General features: G+C 35.1%; 2 protein-coding genes across 2 annotated transcripts in view; both read right to left on the bottom strand.

Moving 5' to 3' along the window:
* Positions 1–1,414, bottom strand: part of LOC136032581 (cilia- and flagella-associated protein 57-like) — a 121,053-nt gene extending 119,639 nt beyond the window's left edge. Inside the window, exon 1 of the mRNA XM_065712851.1 lies at positions 1,389–1,414. Coding sequence (XP_065568923.1) covers positions 1,389–1,414 — 26 coding nt within the window. The remainder of the gene's footprint in view (positions 1–1,388) is intronic.
* Positions 1,415–1,806: 392 nt separating this feature from the next.
* LOC136033023 (small ribosomal subunit protein bS21m-like) lies at positions 1,807–22,902 on the bottom strand. Its single transcript, XM_065713574.1, has 3 exons — positions 22,749–22,902; positions 12,652–12,718; positions 1,807–2,006 (listed from the first exon to the last, which is right to left on the bottom strand). Exons 1-3 carry the CDS (start codon positions 22,844–22,846, stop codon positions 1,893–1,895), a joined length of 279 nt encoding a protein of 92 aa, XP_065569646.1. The 5' UTR covers positions 22,847–22,902; the 3' UTR covers positions 1,807–1,892.
* Positions 22,903–22,913: the final 11 nt, after the last annotated feature.

The raw sequence follows: 22,913 nt of genomic DNA, 5'->3' as shown, positions 1-22,913 counted from the left end.
TAGACTCAAGAGAATAATTATTTCGAAACTATAAACAAGAGTCATAAGGATATAGACTTACTATATAGTTCTGATTTTTTTTTTTAATTGATGACTTTAATGACTCGCTCTTCGCGCTAAAGTTCGAATTTTGTTACAACTCTTTAACAATGACCCCTGAATCACAAAAGGCGTTTAATTACAATAAATTTGAAAGAACTAAAAAAAAAACTTTAGCGTACAGAGCGAGGCCTTGACGAGAGGGCGAACCCCCTCAAATACGAAATAATTAATGCTCGTTTTAAGATTTAATGTTTCTCCTTACTTTCAGTTGAAAAAACTTGTCCTTTTAATTTAATTTCTGATGTTTTTTTGATAATGCTGGGACTTCATGGAATAATTATCTTCCCCAATGAAAAATCCTCCATGAAAAGATCATCCCACGTAACCGCCAACCCCCTCCTCCCGTATGCACCAAATACTCCCCCCCTAAAACGTCTGTATATTTCCCAAAAACCAATACTATATGTAAAGAATGGGCAAAGTTCATAACTTGCAGCCCTTCCCCCGGGGACTGTGGGGGATTAAGTCATTCTCAAAGAAAGAGTTATTAAATTTTCCGACTATGCTGAACAAAATAGCTATCCCAAAATTTTGATCCGATGATTTTGGGAAAAATGAGCGTTGGAGGGGGCCTAGTTGCCCTCCAATTTATTTTCATTTAAAAAGGGTACTAGAACTTTGAATTTCCGCTCAAATAAGCCCTTTCACGATATGCTAGGACCACTGGGTCGATACGATCAACTCGCATCCATGATCTTTCTTCTGGCGACAAATACAAAATTCCATATTTCTGCAGCTAGAGCTTGAAACCTCTACATAAGGATCTGATGGTGTGATTGTCTTTAAGATTATATGACTTTCAGGAGGTGCTTTTCCTTTTTTTCAAAAATAAGGCAAACTTTCTCAAGCCCGTAGCTTTTGACTTATCTATTGGTATCAAAATTTCATTTATTACAGTTTCATTTACTATCGAGCCGGGTCACTCCTTATTTACAGTTCGTTTCCACGACCTGTTTGATTAAAAAAAAAAAAAAACAATTTGTCCTACTTTTTAGTCCATTTTGAAAACTTTTTTTTTAATATTTATCATTTTCTACTTTTTAGTCTTCATTACGACTGAAAAGTTTTTATTCCTATCCAAGACCAAAATTTGTCGTTTATAAGATTTGAATTTAAGTTATCGCAGAAGCAGGCTTACAAGCGTTCTTACCGGTGCGCTATCAAATCTTACATAATAGCCTTTGTTTTAAACTTTCTGCTGTGCCCAAACAGCTGTTCAAGTCGTTTTATTTATACACGAGAGAGGAATTTTGACGTTGTATTATTCCAGTGCCATCATAAATTACCTATGCCGATAAAATTTAGCAGTCATCGTAGCGGCCTAGCGAGGATGTGTAGCTTTTTCTCTACTGGAAGGCACTGACCAGACTTGAAAACCAAGTATGCTAGTTGGACCTTCAATTTGACGATTTCTTCGCAATGGTTTGATTGGCTTATGCGCCTATTTCTACTACCTTGTTGCATTGATTGCAAGCAATTTTTTTCCCTTGAGCTATTTCAAGAGTTTTTACCCTTATCTGGCACTTTGCAACCTTTCCAGTACATTCTCTTAAGAGTATTCTAAAACAAATCCTGTTGATACACCCAACTTGCGTTCGCTCTTCAATTTTATTTTGAACAAGCTCTTAGCCCCCACTTTATAACACTGAGCACAGCTACCTTGAAAGCTAGTTTTGTTCGAAGTCTAGCCTCCGAAAATTGCGCTTGAGCTTATGTTTCCTTTATTAACGAAAGCGAACTATATGAATACAAGGAAGTGACGTTTAAAACAAGAATATCTAACACTATTTCTAACACCCAGGATAAGGGTCAACTCTATTAACCTTCATTAGAAACTGGATTTTCCTTGACATGTCTTCATTGTATATAGCTTTGCATCGCTCGTGGTTTATTCGCCTTCGGGTCTAGAAATAAAAATATAAGAATCTTCGTTATTCAAGTTAATATTCACTTTCGAAATATTTAGACATTGAAAAAAGGGAAAAGAAAAATGAAAGAAGAAAATCGATCACACAAGGAAAGCAAATATTTGAAAGTCCGAACCCCCCCCCCTTGGATTTTGATCGGAATGTCAACCAACAGTATAAGATAACAAATTGTCAGCAACAAAATAGACGCAATGTTTTTCTGTGGATATCCATCTATCCATCTTGAAGTAACATTTTCAGCACAAAGGAATAGTATGGGAGCAAATGGAGGCAACGGTGAGGGGAGGGGGAATACCTAAGCCCAGGTCCCATACAGGCTCAGACTGGGACCTGAGGGGAGTTTCGTTCTTTATTAGCTTTACAGATTCGTAGGCTAAATTTTTTTTGTTCAGCACTTTTTTTTTGCATAATAGATTAGAGAAAATACAAATGTGAGTGAAAACTGTACCCGAAGCTAGATTAGAACTTACTTTCCTAATTCCAAAAAATATAGAATTACACACTTAGCTTCGTTTTAAAAAGGTACAATAATGTCTGAAGGAAAATTTAAACGATTGACACAGTGATGGTTCACACTAGGCAAGTAAGCGAGAGGAGGCCTTTGGATCTCTCTTAACCCACTTGAAATCTTGACATGTTTATACTTTTTCCTATAATATCCCAAATGTTCCTAAGAATTTACTTGTTCTTTGTTTTTAAGCAAAGTAGTCCCCCATATCCGCCCAAAAGATATCACCCACCCCGGAAAGCTCTGTATGCTCATTTCCACCTAAACATGTACGCGGGGGGCCTTAAGACGGAATCCCTTCCCAAATTTAAAATTTTTTATGATTTTCAAAAACCCATTTATTTTTCACATAATTAGCCTGCTTCTTTGTTTTACCAACTGAATTTGACGCAAGTTTCGGCTAGTATTAGCTTGAATCGTTCTTACTTACAGTTGGTTATCCCAAACGTATGATACTGCTATATAAAAAAAGACTACTAGGGTTAATTCACGGATATTAGGGGAGGGGACAAAAATGTATGTTTTGGAGTGTAGGGTAAGGGGCTATTTTTTGTTTATTCGATTTTCTTAATGAAAGTACCAAAAACGGTATTGCGAAAAGGCACAACGAAAACAGCCATTTTTCAAAATCTAGGGGGAGTGAAAGAAATCCCAGGGGGATTGCCCAAATTGACGGGACTGAAACAAATAAAACAAGTATTGTCAAGCCATAGCAATCATTTTCTTATTGTTCACTTGATCTGTATCACAATAAGGAGAATGAAAATCTTCAACTTAGGTCTGATTCCATGGGGTGCTGGGGGATGGCTAAAGGTAAAAACGACACGAGAGGGGACTTGTTGCTCCCCAATTACTTTCAACCCTCCTAAAGAAGACTTTCAATTTTCGATTCAATGAACCTCTAGTTTCTAAAAATCATACCTTCCAAACAGGGGACAAAAAAAAAAAAAAAAAAAAAAAAAAAAAAAAAAAAAAAAAAAAAAAAAAAGTTATATAAGACGTTACTTTTTGCTTAACCACCTAAGACTCTAATATTGATCACGCCGAGCTTAAAACTGTAGAGAATATTTGAAATTAAGTGTTTATTTTAGATCGGGTTCTCCATAAATCTACAAAATTCGCAAATGGTTTCAAGATATTCAATGATAAAGCAAGCTATTGTCGTTACACCCTACCTAGAAAATACAGAGCTCCCTCTCTACAAGAATGTAGTAAAGTATTTCGTTTGCAATTTAGCACTATCAGATGGAAAAATTACTATTGCTATAAACAATGCCACCTGATAAATATTGTTATTATAGGATACCGTTTTGGACCAACATGGTTTGTAAAATAATTACTAATTTCCCTAGAGTTAACACGGTAGCCTTGCTAGGTAAAGAACAATGAGTCTCCCCTGTGTAACCTGTTTTTCTTTTCCCCAACCAATTTGTATACAACGGCCAATCGAAGAAAATTGGGAGGAGGTTCATCCAATCGGAAATCAAATGTTATAGTGTTCTCAAGAGCGAAAGCAATCAGAGGTCAACCACACCCCTCGCGTGTCACTTCTGCTAAATCGCAACCCATGGCATCGGATTAAAATTTTTAAAAGAGCAATGTCACTCATAATTATCGCTAGGTTCAAGCATGTGTCTTCAAGCGAGGGACATAACCTGCGCACAACCAAGGACTAGATTAAACTAAAGACCCATTCTTCATAGATAAATTTTAATAGAGAAGTACCATAGGCTATTGCATCTTATTAAAAACGGAATTATGGGAAAACTTAGTATTTTCCATAAAACATTTACCATATTTTTTTTTACTGCATTATTGGAGGTAAATATTCAGTATAAAATTGAGCCACGTCCACACTGCAAAATGACTCGGTACTGACTTGATGCAACAACAGGCTAAGTGTGATTGATCAAAAAATAATTTATATATAGGCAAATTGGACTATAATTAGACAATTTGCCTTCATCAGTTATAATCGACAATTGTCAATCATAATTGTCAATTTGGCAATTATAATTGCGAAAAGGCAAGGTAGAACCTCAACAGGTTGACTCTAGTTTGGCATTGTGGAGTGGCATGCATGAGAGGAAAATTTTCAAGTAAACTACTGTCAACCAGCGTGTGTTCCCCGGGGAGACCCTCGAACAAAGGTTTACTCTAGTTCGACATTGTGCAGTGACATGCATGAGAGGTGTAGCATAAGTGGGAGACAGTAACAACGGCAATCAAAAGGGTAAAATTAACCTTGACTTGATGCCCATTTAATTGGACAATCTGTCTTGGCTTTTTTCTACAATCGAGGTCGAGGCCGAAGGCCTGGACCGAGTCCGCTGATTTTTGAATTGAAAAGGAAATAGTTGTGGGAAAAGTCAAGTCATGGCCAATTGTCAGGTTAGGTTAGGAAAAGAAGTTTTTCATGGAAAAGTCAAAGGCCATATTAAAACCTAGGATGAGGAGAAATAATTCTAAAATAATTCGAACTTAAAACGAACAGAAATTACGATCAAAGATTAAATAAAACACAAAATGTATGGACAAACAAAACAAGAATATCATAGACACTGCTATAGATGAATACAAAAAACCCTAAACACACAGAAGTTAAAATGAGTAACGAGGTCAAACTTAAAACGAACATAAACTGCTAAAAAAAGGAGTAGGCCTGCCAACACCTAAACCTTCTAAAGGCAAGAGCATTGTTTGCATTACAGGAAGCGATTCAGATTTAGGTCAGTGTGTTTAATACTTAATTAGATTACTTCCTGGGAGTTAATATTATTATACTTAAATAAATTTTGTATATTTGGAATCCACACAGAAAACTATTTATTTATGTATCTATTCTTATCAAAGTTACATTTTTAGTTTCGGTTACTATTGTGCCGAACCACTCTTCACTTAAAGTTCGTTACAACAAACTGATTGATAGTCTTATTATTGTTCATACTAAGAGAAATGTTTTTTTGGACAAAATTTTACTGTTCAGTCAAAATTTTAGATCAGAAGCGATTTTGTGCTACAAATGTTGAACAACAGTTTTTCTACAGAACTTTACACGGAGGGAGAGAGGAATTATTGTTCATATGAATCGAAAATTTGCGTAGGTTTTGGGCTTTTATATAAACAAAGCTGCCCTGACCCCAGTCCCAAAGGTACTCTGAGATATACACGAATCTTAACCCACCAGCTTATTAAATGATTAAATAAAAAAAACTAGTTTTTTTAGCTGAAAATAAGGAGCGACATTAAAACTTAAAACGAACAGAAATTACTCCGTATATGAAATGGGTTGTCCCCTCCGCAATCCCTCGTTCTTTACGCTAAAGCTTTTAATTGTTTTAAAAAGTAGAATTGTGGCAAACATTCAAACTTTAGCGTAAAGAGCGAGGGATTGCGGAGGGGACAACCCATTTTATATACCGAGTAATTTCTGTTCGCTTTAAGTTTTAATGTCGCTCCTTACTTTCAGCTAAAAAAAATTAGTTTTTTTTATTTAATTTCTGAACGTTTTTGAATTAATGCATGTTTGGTTTTGGCTCTCCGCACATAAATTATTAAAATGAAATTTGTATATTAATTCTTTTTTGGCTAAATGGCTTAGTCTTAGTTTTGATCAGACGATTTTGAGAAATAAGGGGTGGAGAAGGAGACCTAGTTGCCCACCAATTTTTCGGTTACTTACAAAGGCAACTAGAACTTTTGATTTTTAACGAACGTTTTTATTAGTAAAAAATATATGTAACTTAAGAATTAACTTACGTAACAAACGTTCATAACCTTATATTTTTATTATGTATACGAGGGGGTTTGTACCCTCGTTAATACCTCGCTCTTTACACTAAATCGGAAGTTTTGTCCCAATTCTTTAAGAATGACCCCTGAATCAGAAAGGCCGTAGAATAAATAGTTGAAATTACTAAAAATACTTTAGCATAAAGAGCAAGGTATTTATCTCCTCCTAAATACCTCGCTCTTTATGCTAAAGTAGTATTAGAACCCCTCATATGCGTAATAATCTCTGTTCGTTTTAAGTTTCAATGCTACTCCTTCCTTTCATTTGAAAAAAGTTTTCATGTTTATTTTTCATTGTTTTCTTATAGTAATGCTAGAAAATCCTGCACCCTTTTCATTGAATTTTTCTTCCCCCATGACAGATTCCTCCAAGGAAAGATCCTAGAATAAATAGGAGGAATGACAGATTGCTCCAAGGAAAGATCCTCCAACATAGCCCCCTTTCATCAGCCCCACCCCCAAACAAAATAAAATCCCCCTGAAAACGTCTGTACACTTCCCAATAACCATTACTATATGTAAACACTGGTCAAAGTTTGTAACTTGCAGCCCCTCCCCCAGGGATTGTGGGGGAGTAAGTCATCCCCAAAGACATAGTTATTATGGTTTTCGACTATTCTGAACAAAATGGCTATCTCAAAATTTTGATCCGTTGACTTCGGGAAAAAATGAGCGTGGGAGGGGGCCTAGATGTCCTCCATTTTTCTGGTCACTTAAAAAGGGCACTAGAACTTTTCATTTCCGTTAGAATGAGCCCTCTTTCGACATTCTAGGACCACTTGGTCGATACGATGTCCCCTGGGAAAAAGAAAAAAAAAACAAACAAATAAACACGCACCCGTGATTTGTCTTCTGGCAAAAAATACAAAATTCCACATTTTTGTAGATAGGAGCTTGAAACTTCTACAGTAGGGTTCTCTGATACGCTGAATCTGATGGTGTCATTTTCGTTAAGATCCTACGACTCTTAGGGGTGTTTCCCCCTATTTTCTTAAATAGGGCAAATTTTCTCAGGCTCGTAACTTTTGATGGGTAAGACTAAACTTGATGAAACTTATATATTTAAAATTAGCATTAAAATGCGATTCTTTTGATGTAGCTATTGATATCAAAATTCAATTTTTTAGAGTTTTGGTTAATATTGAGCAGGGTCGCTCCTTACTACAGTTCGTTACCACGAACTGTTTGATCGTAATGTTTTGCTGAAACACTTTGTTTGTTTAAATAAATTAATGCCAGGGTCATTTATTAAAAAGAGTCTTGTTGTGTTGCTTAGAGAGAGGGAGAAAAAAGGACCCCCCCAAATCAGAGCAACCAAACTTGTTTCCTTATTTTTCTTATTTATTTATTTTTCGTCTGGAAAGAGATTCCGTTTGTACTAAATTTTAATTGAGGTGTCTACACTGCCAGAAATTTTACAGCAGATAAAAAAAAAATAACAAAGAATCACATTTCTTTGGCTTTAGCCACATTTTGTTCCAAAATTGTTGTTGTTAAGGTCTCTTAGGCCGTTCTAATTACCTTGGAATAGGGTCATCACTGTTTCTGTTTCTTTTCCCTACCGTTTTCTGTTCTTTTTATCAGAAAAAACTGAAAAACAAATCAAACACAATATAGACATTTTTTCACTATTGTTTCTGTTCCTTTTTTTTTGCCACGTTTCGCTGTTTCTGTTTTACATAAACCCATTCTTCTTTGTTTTCCGTGTTTCGACTGCGAATAGCATCGCAGCACAGTCCAGCAACTTTTATCAGATTTACGATATTTCCCATCTAGCGATTAGTGCTGTCCTTACATGTTCTGAGAATTCATCCAATATTAAAGCAGTCTTATCATTAAAGCAGTCGAATTCGAATTTCATTTTTGGTTAGTCTTGGTACGTATAGCTCTCTGAAGAAACTGGATGAACCGACTGTTGTGCTGATGATGATAGTAGATCAAGACTAAACGATCCATATCTTGGCGGCAATAGTGAGATCTCAGTACCTAGACAAATAGTGAAGTATTGACACGAGAAGAAGCACTTGTAAAATACGAATCAGATTCCTGAATGTATTTTCCTAATCCCAAAATCTTTTTTAATCTTTCTGCAAGACATAAAATCTTAGTCCATCTATCATACGATGGAATAGGAGTATTACTATAATAGAAAAGTATTGTGCTCAAAAAGAGCCACTGCGTGACATCTTCAACTCAAGCCTTCGTAACAGTAAAATTGGAGAGCTCAAATTCCATAGCAATGAGTGGTCCAACATAGAGGCTTTCATTAAAGTTTTTCGCCCGTTAGAACATGCAACTGTGATAGCTACTCGGTGAATTATGTTTTGGCAAGTAATTTGTGCTGATGATGAAAGGATTTTGTCTGAGTCCAGATACTTGTATTTTTACTGAGTCAAAAATCGCCTGAAGGAACTATTCCCTGTTCAGCTCAGGATATGTTATTGGCCAGTTTTTGTTCGAAATGTTTTGGTGCTCTTATCCATTTCTCTGAACATAATATGTTGAGTCCCCTTATCCTCCCCAAACACTCCTTGAAATTTTGAAGCCAATCCCATAGTTATTCCCAAAATGTTATAGATAGCGGTACACTGTTTGAAAGCCTGGAGGAAAAAACCGTCTTTTGATTTACTTCACTACATAACCAAGAATAGATTTAAAGCTTCACTGGGTCTAACAACGCCCAATTTTTTTTAGGTAGACCAGAGGCCTGCATCTGTTGGCACCCACACCCCTTCCTTTAAACACACAATTCGAAGTCCCTTCGCCATCTCCTCCCCCTCAACACTCTAAACATTTCAGATCAATCCTCACAAGTTGTACCCAAAACATTACACATATGTCATTTCGATAGTCTCGATAGGCTAAATGTTTTTTTTATTAGCCTTTGCCTCTTCCCCCAAGTCCAATTTCAAGGGTCACATAGCCAAGGCCCCTTGAAAATTTCAAGTCTATACCCCAAGCTGTTCTTGAGGCAATACTGAGACACTGTTTTGAAAACCTGATAATGCACGGTTATGGAACGTCACATTCTCACACCAACGGAAACAGATCGTAGTCAAACAAGGGCTCAAAGTAAAAAAAATTTGAACCGATTAGAGACAAAAAAATATAAAACATTCCCACCTACCCCACCTCTTAATTCTGGATTCGAGGTCTACTTAATCACCTCCCTCCCAAAGCACACGCCGAGAGTTTCAATTTGAACCCCAAAGCCACTCCCAAGATATTGCAGATAAACCGTCTTAATCCCCTGGCAAAACAAAATCTTTCGATTTACCTCAATGCTTAATTGTAAACAAATAGAAGTCTATGGTACACAAATGTTTAAGTGGACATTTTTTTTTTTTTTTTAGCCCACCCTCTTGTCCAAATTAACACTCGAGGTTCATTTACCTTCTCCCTCCAAAAAAAACAACAAAAATCCCTGGAAGTTACAAATTGCCAAAAGCCATTCGCGAGAAGTTAGAGCTTTGTTATTTTGATAAGCTGGCATCACATACTGTTGATGGATTTACATTGCTACTTAGACGTAAATAGATTCTGATTTCCATAGACGATTAGAGTGCAAAAAGTTCAGAAGGATCAGAGACATAACATGCTTAGCTACACCATTTCCTATATTTAACTTCTAATACCCACTGTCTTCCCCCTTTCTTTTTCTTTATTACCTGAGAGTTTTAGCTTCATACCCCGACCCTTTCACGAGATTTTGTAGAAATGGTATTTTGATAACACTGATGCATATACTGCCTTTGATTTAGTTCGTTTCTACTGAAATGCTGGCATTTTGATAACATGGCAATACATAATCTGTTTTAACTGTGCATAGATTATCAGTCCAATAGCAGCTTATTGTGCAAAAACTTTTCGGTGTATTAGAGGCAAAAATTGGTTAACACCCTCCCCTTCCCCCATCAGAGAATTTGGGATCCACTTACCCCACTCTCCCCTTTCCTTTCTCCCATAGCATCTGAAAGGTATAACTTTGCCCCCAAGCTATTCCTGAGACATTACAGATATGTGGTTTATATGACCTAGACAAACTAAGTGTCTCGCGATCTACCTCTCCCTCTTCCCCAAGTCAAAATTCGTGATTCACTTGATCATCCAACACTCTGAGGGTTTTGGTTCAGCTCTCGAGCCTTGGATTCACATGGTGCCTGTTAATTTACTCAGATACGTGCATCGTTTCCAGAGCATAACCCTAGAAAACTCAAGAAATCTTGGCTTGGCAAATGTTCCCTAAAAGCTGCTAACTGATCAAACATCCAAAACCAACCAAAACCACCTTTTCTACTAAAATTTATCAGCAAGCATTGAGTGCTTCACTTAGATAAGGACCACAAGCCACTCAGACTATGGGGGTGACTGACAACGCCAAAGCCATAATAATTAGACCTTTCGATGTGATTGTGCAAAATGGCCATCTCCAAATGTTGATCCAAATATCACAAGGATCTAAGGCAAAGGTCAAATAAAACAAAAGGGCATGGAAGAAGGTTTGTTACTCTCGTATCACTTTTAAACTTCAAGATCAGTACTGAAACTCTCAAATCCTTCTTGCAATCACCCTTCCATACAAATGACTATCGAAAAAAGTTTTTGGCATTTTGTTGCCCTGTTTTTTTTTTCTAATGCATTGGTGTACCCTTAGCATAAAAGATGTAAGTTTGAAGCCAATCAAGAAATTTTTTGTTTAGGCCACTTTTTTGAGGGGGGGGGGGGCTATCCTGAATTTTTTTTGTATATTAGCTTTTTCTTGGTTTACAACTAGCCTACTTACTTAAAACTGACAAAAAAACTTTTCAGGCCCTCCATACCCCTCCAGACGAATAAAAACAAATGTGTAATAATTTTTACACAAACCCCTAGCAGTTTCAAATCAATTCCTAATCAAGCTTCACAAAAGACCACCTTTTCCGTTATAAAAACATATCTGGTAACAATCCGTAATTTGCATTATTTACAGCCCTTACCCCAGTCCCTGTGGGGGTCATGCAGTCCCTAGAGGCATGTTAATTGATCCTTTTGACTATTTTCAAAGAAATTGCTAGTTTAAAATTTTGATCAGGTAGTTTTGGTCTGGTGCAGAACTAGCAGAGTCCTAATTTGGATTAAAGAAAAATCCAGTCTATAAATGGTGCAAAAATGAGCTAAGCACTGATTCAGGGTATAAAGAATCCAAGTCTAAGATGCAGAACTTCGATGGTGCAGTGCAAAAAAGTTCAAACACCGACAAAGCAGAAAACAAGGTAAATCCAAGCTGTAAACTGATTTGGTGAGTATGTTACAGCTTATTTGAACCAAAATCAGTAAAGAATTTTCAATCTACAAAAGTGAGGAAGCAAAGCAAACAAGTATCACCTGCTTCTGATGAAAACTTACAGTGCATTTTGCTTGAGTCTGTATCCTCCATAAATAGTTCAAGATTTTTAAAGCAACATTGCTAGGATGCAAAAATCTAAGACAACTTTTAGTCTGTTGGTGAGCACTTCTCCCCTGTCAAACAGAATTTACAATCTGTAACCAAATTCTCAACATTTTAAAGAACAAGATAATCTATTAGTTTTGGGGTGCCCATACCAGCCATCATTTCTGGTCCTTATTCAACCCCTAAGAGGTGAAAGGGCCTTCATGGTGGTCTGTATATGTTGCTACATACAAGACAAAGTAAAAATTATTTATAAAAAGACATAAACTTTTTTTTTAAGACAACAAGATAGAAGTCTTCATAAATGACCTTGATGCACATTTATTTAAACATATTAAAAAAAAACAGAACATGAAAAGATATCTTCAACAAAATGGTTGGCTAAAACACATCTGCTAAAAGGTGTCCACAGAATGGAGGTCAGGATGGCTTCAGTAATACACCAGAAATCCTGTATATTTAAATTTGCATAGTTGAATATCCCTTTTTGATTGAGTTTTGTATGCTAGGAGTCATATATTTTATTTATTTTCATTCAAAACAAACTATGCGCAATCACCTGATTTACAAAACAAAAGAACATTGACTAAAACTTGTTCAATGCAGAGAATGCATTCTGATTTTTAATATCAAAAGTAAATGCATTGGTGGTTTTAGAAGTAACAATACAAGAGCGTTTCTTATGGGAGGAAGAAGGGACATGAACTATCACAAAAGTCATAATTTTCCATTGAGATCCTTTCCACACATCATTGGAAGAGTCTGCACGCCTCAATTGTCTAAAATTGAGAAGCTGTATAAAAGTGTGGAATAGAACAGCTACATTTAAAAGCAGACTATTAATAATACTAGTAGCAAGATGAAAAGTTTAGATCAACCAGAGGTCTCACCTGAAAAGGCTTTTCATATCTTTGCGTTCTTCTGAATTGATCTAACAAGCCTTCAGATCCCATTATTCTAAATAGAAAAAGAGCATGTTAAAAGTGTGTGACAAAAATTTGAATTAAAATAACAACATGTTAATGTTTCATTAAATTTGACATGACAAGAAAATGTGGAAACAAACATTGATTATTAGTATTTATGTGGCTTAAGAGCTAAGATCAAATTCTTATCTAGGTGTCTACCAATGTTATAGCTTCTTGGAATGTGGGTACATTTCCTAAATTTCAGCTTTAAATTAAGCCTAGACACTACCAGATTGTAATTTTCGCTTTTAGCATCAACAACAGTATCCTATGTACCTTAGTGTTTGTATTGATCCTGCCAGTTGTCAATTTTCAGTAACATAATCAACAAGGTTGGCCATCTTATCAAAATACGTGCGATTTCGATTTATATGCTTGTTATGACCAAATACTGAATTTAGGATGACTAGATTGTTGTACCAACAAAATTACAGCAGGGTACAATCAGTAATGTTTTGCTTTCCTACACCAAATTTACCAAGGCTAAGATATCATCTATCCCTATTTTCACTGACCTGAGGATTATAATTCCCTAGTTAAAACACCATATTTCTACATGTGATCTTGTCTATTTGTCCTTGTGGCAATAAGTAAAATCCACAAAAGTTGCTACTACCTCCATCAGTCAGTTATATAGTGTCACTAGCTGTTGGGGTGGCACTTCGCGCCACCCCAACACCTAGTTGGGGGGGCGCTTCGCACCCCTCAAGCCCCCCCCCGCGCATAAGTCGTTACCCGCCATACTAGTTGCGCGCCATTGTAGTTGTGTCCCTGTGTCCCACCTACATATAAAACATATAAATAGATTATCAGGTTTACCGACTCTTGAACATGCAACATATAATTGCCCATGGGAAAAACAATCCGTATTCAGATCCATACCTCATTATTCTAATGATTGCCCTTGAACTTTGTTGATGGTGATTGTTAATCAAACATTCCCTGTGTCCCCATCGTCATTTATATATCCCCCCTGTACCCCCGGCGTCCCCGTCGTAGTTGTGTCCCAGTCGTCATTTATAGTCGACAAACATGACGTCAGTCGACACACAAACATGACGTCAGTCGATACACAAACATGACGTCAGTCGATACATACGTCCCAGTCGTCATTTGTGTCCCGGTGTGTAATTTCTCTTTGAGTGTCCCGGTCGTCATTTATATTCCCCCCGGTCAAGGTAAGACCGTCCCAGTCTGACCTTTTTTAGTTTTTTTTTCTTCTTTTGTATTAATGCTAAAGCCGAGGTTCGAACCTGGAACGTCTCGGACCTAAAACCTGGAACATAACGCTTTACCAACTCAGCTACTTCGGCTTGAATATATTTACCTTTTTTAGTTTTTTTTTCTTTTTCTCCCTTATTTTTCAGTTTTTGTTTTCTTTTTTAGTTTTGAGTTTTTTTTCTTTTTAGTTTTTTTTTGTAGTTTTTACCTCTTTTAGTTTTTTTTTCTTTTTTAATTTTTTATCTTTTTTTTAGCTTTTTAGCTATTTTAGTTTTTTTTAGTAGTTTCTTTTTATTTTTTTTGTGGTTTTTACCTTTTTTAGTTTTTTTTCTTTTTTTGTATTCAAGATTTGAATCTGGAACCTCTCGGACCTAAAACCTGTGAAATAATTTAGACGTCATATGCGGACAGACAGACAAACAACTTATTTATATATATATATATATATATATATATATATATATATATATATATATATATATATATATATATATATATATATATATAGATTTCATTTTTTTTCTTTTTCTCCTTTATTTTTCAGTTTTTTTTTCTTTTTCAGTTTACATACAGCTCAATCCTTATAATGACGTCACTCGACAGACATACAGACAACTTATTTATATATATATATATATAGATTTACTATTGATGATTGATCATCTCATCATAAAAAAAAACATCAGAATTCAAAATTATTGCCTTCTATTGTGTTTGGTTACATATCTTACAGAACTGATTTGAAATAATGGATGAATTGTTTTCAAACCAATATTATGAATTCTTTTATAGTACGTATAATGTGTGAGATACAAGCATTAGTAAGGAGTAGGCTGGGATGTAATGGTGAAAGTAGTGATGGTTCACTACTTTGGAAAGAGGACAGAATGGGGAGTTGAATGGTATTTGCTTTTTCTAATCTGATTAGGAAATTAACCATATCCCAATCTGTGGGTTTGCTAATGTACTTTTACTGATACTTCAAACCATTTGCTAATATGAACAAACTAAGAATTCAAGTGGAAGCCTTAAAACTTGCAATAAAAGTATGGCATATGGCAGAAACCAGAAAAAAAACATATAGGCTACCAATTGATTCTCTATCCAATGCACTAAATATTTAGTGGTTCAGCTCTTCATAAAGAAACACTATAAAAATCTAGAAACTACTTCAGAACATTCTAAAATACTTACTTACGTTCCTAAAAGTGCATTACTTTGAACTACACCAATGGATAAATACAAAGCCTGAGTCATGTATACTCAATGAACTTTCTATAGTGTGACTCTTTTCTTCCTCCAATTTATTTACTGTTAGACTAATAAGAACAAAAGAGTCAAGCTATTAAAAATTCACTGAGTATATATATAATTTGGGCTACATATTTGTCTAGTAGGACAGAGGGGGTAAAGTAAAGTGATATACTTCTAGAAATGACATATGAGTAGTTTATAATGTTTTAAAGCACAGTATTTTTCAGCATTTTATAATTTTTCCCTGCAGAGAGTTGAACTAAAAGATATTTGCTTTCAATACCCTTTCTAAACATTATAATTATTATGCCAAATAAAGCAAATTGAAAAAATAAAATAAGCCAAACTGTATATGGTCTTTAGTAACTATGCCTAGGAAATTATGACAAAAAAAGAAGGGTAATTGTCAGCCTGTGGAAAAGAACCAAAAACACATAGCAGATATTTTGGCAGAACACCTTTATCATGCAACCTTCAGCATTGAAAAAAGGTAGATATGAAACACAAAACACCTAACCTTTTGAAGCAAACTGTAATGAGACAGATAAAAGACTGAAACCAAAACCAAGGCAAAATAAATAAAAGGCAATTCCAAAATTACAATAGGCAAGAATTTTGTCCCTATAGATTAATGCAGACTGCCTACTTAGGTACTAGGTCCAATTTTTGTTTCAAGGAAATCACTCCTCCCATATAACCCCTGGGTAATTTTGAATGATCCTTAGAAAGGATATTGAAAGTTCTACTCACCGATTTAAGTCAGACATATGCTATAGCATTGCCTACAGTAAAGAGACTTAAGGCTTCAATGTTTTATTATTTACTTATTATTTTTTCTCAAAGGCACTTCATATGAAAGGAGTGGCTGTAAAAATTCAAAGGGACATTAAAATTCACTTTTTGAGACATCTGCCCCCTCCCTAACAACAAACACCCATCCCTCCATAATCCTAATTGAAATGTACCCCCACCCCTCTTAAATAAAGACCTACCACTCTCCTTAACAATGTCAGTGTATTATGAAGAAAATCATATCCAAGGGTATAAAGGTCAAACCTTTAGAAAGCATTGAGAACAATTTCAAACAAAATCAAAACCCACTGCATGCAGAAGAGTTGCCAAAAGGGTACAATAGCAATACCTAATCAAAAGAATGGCTAAAAGTATTCTGTTGGAAATTTATGATCGTGTTAAGAGGGAAGTTGAAAAGGAATGGAAGGCAAAAAATCTCCCTCCTCTTGCCATTTTAAGTGCTTTGCTTTACACTGATAAATATTTTGAAAAGTAATTTTATTCAAAGGGCCACAAAGTCTAATAGTAATACCTCTAGGGATGCCATACCCCCACAAAACTCAAGGAAAGATTGTAAACTACCTAGTTTATCTGCTTTCAAAATGTTGGATTTGTGAATAGTACTCTATTAACATGCAAACTGTCACAACATAAAACTGCCAAACTTGTTGCTTTCTGTCAGCTAGCCTACATTGCATATAAAAAAAACATATGCACATAAGTTCAATACATAAACATAGCCTACAGTAATGAGCCCGACTGGCTTGTCAAATAAAAATGAGTACAATGAATAAAAATGAGTACATAAGTACACAAACATAAGTACATAAGTAAAAAGTAAGTAGCATAAGTAAAATGAATAAAAATGAGTGTATGAATAGAAGTACTTTATTACCAAGGAAACTCTCACAACATAAAAATAACGAACTTGTTGCCTTCAGTCAGCTAGTCTTCATAAGCATATAAGTGAAATATTAAAACATTGCCTACAGTGATAGACTGTCAGTCAAACTGGCCTGTCAAATACAGTGAGTACAATGAATAAAATGAAACTAACAAAACTTAACACATTAACAATATAAATGATACATTAACATGATGCATTATAAATTTCATTTATTCATGATATCAACAAACGCTGGCACAAAGCTCTTTCTGTAGCGCTCAGTTCTTTCATTAATAGGATTTAAAACTGGGATTTTTTGTACTTTTGATCAAGGTTTGATTGGAGGGCAATAATGGATTGGGAGCATACATTTAAAGGGTGGGTTAAAACGCAGATTATTTCCGAAATTGGTACAAAGAGTAACACGTTGAGCTGCTAAGGTAGGGAGGTGGAATTCCTAGTGAAGGAGAATGTAAGACACTTTGCCCTGACTGTAAATAATTCTCAGGGCTCTCGACTGGATAATTTCTAGCCTATTGGACTGATCCACCATATGACTGAAATGCCACACTGGGCAAGCATGCTCAATCTGTGGAAAAGATGTATAAAGTGGAGGATATGTGCTTTTGGGCACGAAAATTTAGCAAATAGCTTAAGGAGAAACAGAGACATACTAGCCTGTTTAACAATAGAACAAATGTGGGCATCCCATTTCAAATTGCTTGTCAGTGTGACCACTAAGAGTTTAGTTTCTGTTACAATTATTTCATTTGGTATTGGGGTTACAAATGATGGCTTTGATTTAAGAAAACTAAATGTCATAATATGAGATTTATGGGAGTTCACTTTCATTTTTGACTGGGCTGCTTCACTTGCAACGTCTTGGAGAATCTCCATGGCACTGCTCTTAATATTTTTTATGCTCTTTTTGAGCACGACATGTCATCCACAATCTTCCATCGATTGGCTGATTCACTAGCAAGATTATTAATCATTACCAAAAATAGTAAAGGACCTAAAAGCATACCCTGCAGAACTCCGCAAGAAATGGGGAGTGAATCAGAATAAACATTTTTATAATTAACAACTCAACTCCTATTTGACAGAAAAGATGCAATAATATTGACTAGAAAATGGGGGACATTAAATTCATTCAGCAATTTTTCAACTAACGCATTATGACTAACTAGATCAAAAGCTTTTTGGAGGTCATTTAAAAGGAGACTGAGCCAGGTATCTGGCTCATCAAGTAATTTATATACAGCATTGAGGGGACTGGCCAGGTAATGTGTCATTGATAAACCTTTCATGTTTCCAAATTGTTGTTCATCAATAAGTACAAGGACCACGTTTTAAGCCAATCTACTGCAAAACTCTCATATAGTTTAGAGAATATTAGTGTTAAGGTGATTGGTCGAATTCCATAAAAATCCAATCTAACACCTTTCTTCTGTATGGGTTTAATGTATTCTTTTTTCCAGCACTTAGGAAATGAACCACTTCTAGTGATTGTATTAAAAATATTTGATGAAGGTTTTGATAACTTATCAGGAAATACTTTTATTAAATTGATTGGAATGTCAAGGGGGCATATTGAAGTTCTCTTTAGTTTATGTATTTCTGCCTCAACATCAGGGATATCCTGGTCTGGTGCTAGGGGTGGAAGAATATGACATGAGAGAGCTAGAAGGGTTTATACAATACTAGCAAGGTGTTTATTTAATGAGTTAGCTGTAGTCAACATTTTGACTGTTTTACCACTAATTTTCTTGACTGTATTATACCACTGCTTCAGCCATGCTTTAAAGAGTTCACTTTCTTTGTTATGGTAATACTGAGCTGAAGCTCTCCAAATCTGCTTCCTTATGGATTTTCTTAGTAGGTTAGCTTCTTCAATTCTTCTTTGACAGGACAATCTTAATTTTTGGTGGATTAAACTTTTTATTGAATCATTTATATACAGCTTAACATTAGAACATTTTTTTCTTTTTGACTTCTGGAAAATGAATTAAATAATCATTGATCAGTTTTCTTGGAAAGTTTGGCTTTCTTTTTCAAATTGTTGGCAGCAAATACATCTTCCCATTGCTCTTCTGAAAGCCATGTACCAAAATTGAGTAGACCATTATCAGTAGTTGGTAAATACTTAAATACATCAAATTTATGCTTGCAGATAAGACCTTGTATTGGATTTAGCAAACGCATAAGATGGTAACTGCCACCAAGTGGGGGGTGGGAAATTGGGTCTTTGATAGAATTCATGCATATTTGTACAAATAACATCAAGGGAAGTACCACCTTTTGCGGTTAGAATATTAACAATTTGTTTTAAATTAGCTTCCTGACAAAGTTGACTTATATTTATTTCATTTCTGTCACTGGTAAGTAGGATCCCAGCATCTGGATATTTATACTGGAGGTACTCAAGCAATGCATGGAGTTTTCCAAAAAATCTTTACACTGCTACAAATTTTTGGCCAGGTGAATAATAAAAACTACCAACAATAATATTTGTTAATGGGCATGGGAGAACTTTTGGTTTAACTTTAATCCAAATTATTTCATCATACTCATTTATTCCTGGAACATTAACTTCTCTTGGCAACAAATTATCATGACACAAAATCACTACCCTCCCACCCTTTTTTTTACCAAGGTAATGATCATGTGGGTGGAGTTTAATAAACTCATTAAAATGAGCCATCTTCAGAGTATCCAGGTTTTGGGACTGAAGCTTGGTTATACAAATTAAATCTGATGCTAGCTTATTCACTGTAATTTCAAGCTCAATAAGTTTTTCAAATTCAAGTTCTATTTGTTTTCATAAAATAACAATAAACAAAAACAAATTCCCAAAGGGCTCAATGGCCCATTATTTGGGAAACGGCATACAATAAATAAAGAATCATAAAACTTGTCATAAACATACTAACCAATATCTAAATATAAAAATATAAGGAAAAGAAATCAACTCACCAGTAGTCCCCACAAAACAGCAACCCTCATATATCCCAACAATAAAATACAAATTAAAATTCTCACATCAAGTAATGCTTTCTGCATTACTTAGTAACAACCTAGGGAAATGGTAACGTAGTTTATTATTCTTATATTTACTATTATGAGTACTAGAAACACCCATTTTATCTGGCAAATGATTTGAAAAAGAAGCATGAAGGTGAGGAGGTCTATGAACACTCTTTGGGGGTGGCTGAGTTTTATCATATTTTGCAGGGATGGAGGTCCTAAGGGTAGGTTTAAGATCAATTTGCCTAGTAGCAGGGTGACTACTAAACTGGTTTTGAAGTGGGAAGGGAAAAGGTTCAGTTTTAAAAGTTGGGGGTAAATTGACAGAGCCCTGGGTAAAAGTTTCCTGGCATTCAAACAATTCTGCAAGATCAGTTTCTTCTAATAGCAAAATCATTACAACTTGGTTCCTCTAGAGCTCTCCTGGACGCATCCAACTTCTTCTGCATACCAAAGGCCAGAGTTTTACACACCCACCCAAATTCCCTCACACACATTTTTGCTCCCTCCTGTGTCTACCCAACCCACTTCCCCCACCTCAGCCTTGTCTATAGCACCAGCCAGCACTCCCACTAAACCACAGCAGCTCACAGCAGCAATCCCACTCAGTAACAGGTTTTCACTATTAGAAGAAACTGATCTTGCAGAATTGTTTGAACATCTGGAAACTTTTACCCAGGGCTCTCTCAATTTACTCCCAAATTTTAAAACTGAGCCTCTTCCCCTCCCACTTCAAAACCAGTTTAGTAGTCACCCTACTACTAGGCAAATTGATCTTAAGCCTACCCAAAGGACCTCCATCCCTGCAAAATATGATAAAACCCAGCCAGCCTCAGAGAGTGTTCATAGACCTCCTCACCCTGATACTTCTTTTTCAAATCGTTTGCCAGATAAAACAGATGTTCCTAGTACTCATAATAGTAAGCATAAGAATAATAAACTGTATTACCATTTCCCTAGGTTGTTACTAAGTAATTATGTTCTGAGACCATACTGGCTATGAAACCATAAAATGGTAACTTTTGCCTAAGAATGATCATGGGTAAAAACAACAGGGAATTTACCAAAGACAGTGTAATTTGTTTAAACCTTAAGAATATTTCAGCTTTATATCCAAGAGCTGCCCACAGCAAACTGTGTACATAAATGAACTAAAACTTGCAATACAAGTTTACATGGCTCAATTTTGTGTCTGAGGGTATTGTCCATGGCAGGGAATTATACAGAGAGGAAAACACTAGTTGTCATTTGAAATGGTTTTAGAACATATTCAATTAATATATAGTCAAATTAAAGGGAATAGAAGGTCATGAGATGTAAGTGATGATCAGCCAATATTTAAAAAGAGGATTGAATAATGGATTATGTATATGTTTAGTAAATATTTAACCACAAGGAAACTATTAAATTCTGGAAAGTAGGCTGCTTTAAAACATTTACATATTTTAAAAAGTAAAATAATTTATTTTACCCCACATCCCCAGCCTAATTGAGCAAAAATGTTAGCCCAAATTGTACATAGGCCCCACTCTTTTTATTTTCAATAGTAAAACTCTATTCTTTCTAATGCTTTTTTAGGCCTAGTATTTCCCATCAAATTAATAAGAAAAAGAGCAATGATACAGAAAAAAAAAAACTCATAGCCTATTACCTGGGCTATATAATTTTTGAATAGGAAGGTGGTGAGAAGAGACCAAAGGACTGTATTTTTAGGAATGATATAAGTGAACATTTAAGAATGTTTGAAGTACTAGCCTAATTTCCAAAATTTAAAAGTGTTTTGCATAGACAGTCAAGTTCATTTATTTATTAATCACACATACATGTTCTAGGTCTAGATAAAGATACAATAACAAATTACACTACAATACAAAGATAAACATGACAGCAAAGATACAATAACACAACAATAATATGAAAGTAGTAGCTAGTCCAGGATCTTTCAATATTATTGAAAAAATTCAATATTATTAAATATACAATAATTCTAAAAGATAGCTGAGAGGGCCACATTCACCCAGAGCAACAAACCATACAAATAACTTTGCCTTATTAAAAAGATGCTTAATTAAAAATAATCCTGAACTAAATGAAATTTAAGTTTCTTTTTAACCATTCTCATTACATATTTAACACTAGTCTTGTCAAAGAAGTTCTATATCAAGTTCTATTTTAGCTACTTTTGCCTATTTTGGAAAGGGTTTAGGTTAGGAAAATGAAACTTTTGGGAATGGGTCTACAGGCTAAAGTATGTCCCAGGAAAGTATTTTGAAGTACCTACCTCCTCTCCTTCTCCCTCAAGAGAGTCCTGAAATTGGCTTACATGACAAGTCTACACCTATTGAAATTTTGACAAAAGAACATTTAACCTTAATTTTCAGGAATGAGTTTCTTTTCTCTGGCTATAGTTTTGAAAATGTAATTCCTGTTATTTGAGTAGGATTTAAGCCATATTAATGGTTTCTTTTTTCTTTCAAAATTTAGAAAATGCATTTGTATATCTTTAAAACCTTTAAAATTGGGATTGAGCAAAGTTATGAAGCTGAAAACAATTGTGTTACATTAAATGACATTTCTCAATTCTTGAATTTTCTGGAAAAATAAATACACCCAGATAAATATAATTTGGGCTATATATTCAGACACTAAAGGTAGGGATATAGCGACATACTTTTAGAAATGATATAAGTAGCCCTATTTCCTTCTTTAGATATAGTGATATCTGGTTTTACCAGGGCTGGCTAAATCTCAAACAGCCTAGCCTGTAGACTTAAGGATTATATTAACGATTCATTCATATATATTAATGATTCGTTCAATATTAACCATTCATTCTTACCTGTTAACTATTTTCATTGCATCATCAACGTTGTTGTCTTTAACTAGAACTGTTCTAGCAATAAATTTGATATTCTGAGGAATCAGGGGTTTAAGCATTGTCGAAGGTTTAAATAATTTGCTATAACTGAAAAGGACTGCGTTTGAAAATTCAATCTTCCATCTC

Source organism: Artemia franciscana, chromosome 11 (genome assembly GCF_032884065.1).
Source record: "Artemia franciscana chromosome 11, ASM3288406v1, whole genome shotgun sequence".
Lineage (NCBI taxonomy): Eukaryota > Metazoa > Arthropoda > Branchiopoda > Anostraca > Artemiidae > Artemia > Artemia franciscana.
Note: the sequence above shows the minus strand (reverse complement) of the source record. Positions and strands in the feature narration are given on the sequence as shown.

Bases quoted from the DNA above. Each gene is read 5' to 3' on its own strand.
- LOC136033023 (XM_065713574.1), bottom strand. From the start codon at position 22,846: ATGCTTAAACCCCTGATTCCTCAGAATATCAAATTTATTGCTAGAACA. The intron at 12,719-22,748 runs GTAAGAATGAAT...TTTTCTATTTAG, and splicing joins GCAATGAAAATAGTTAACAG to AATAATGGGATCTGAAGGCT. The intron at 2,007-12,651 runs GTGAGACCTCTG...TTTTATTTCTAG, and splicing joins GATATGAAAAGCCTTTTCAG to ACCCGAAGGCGAATAAACCA.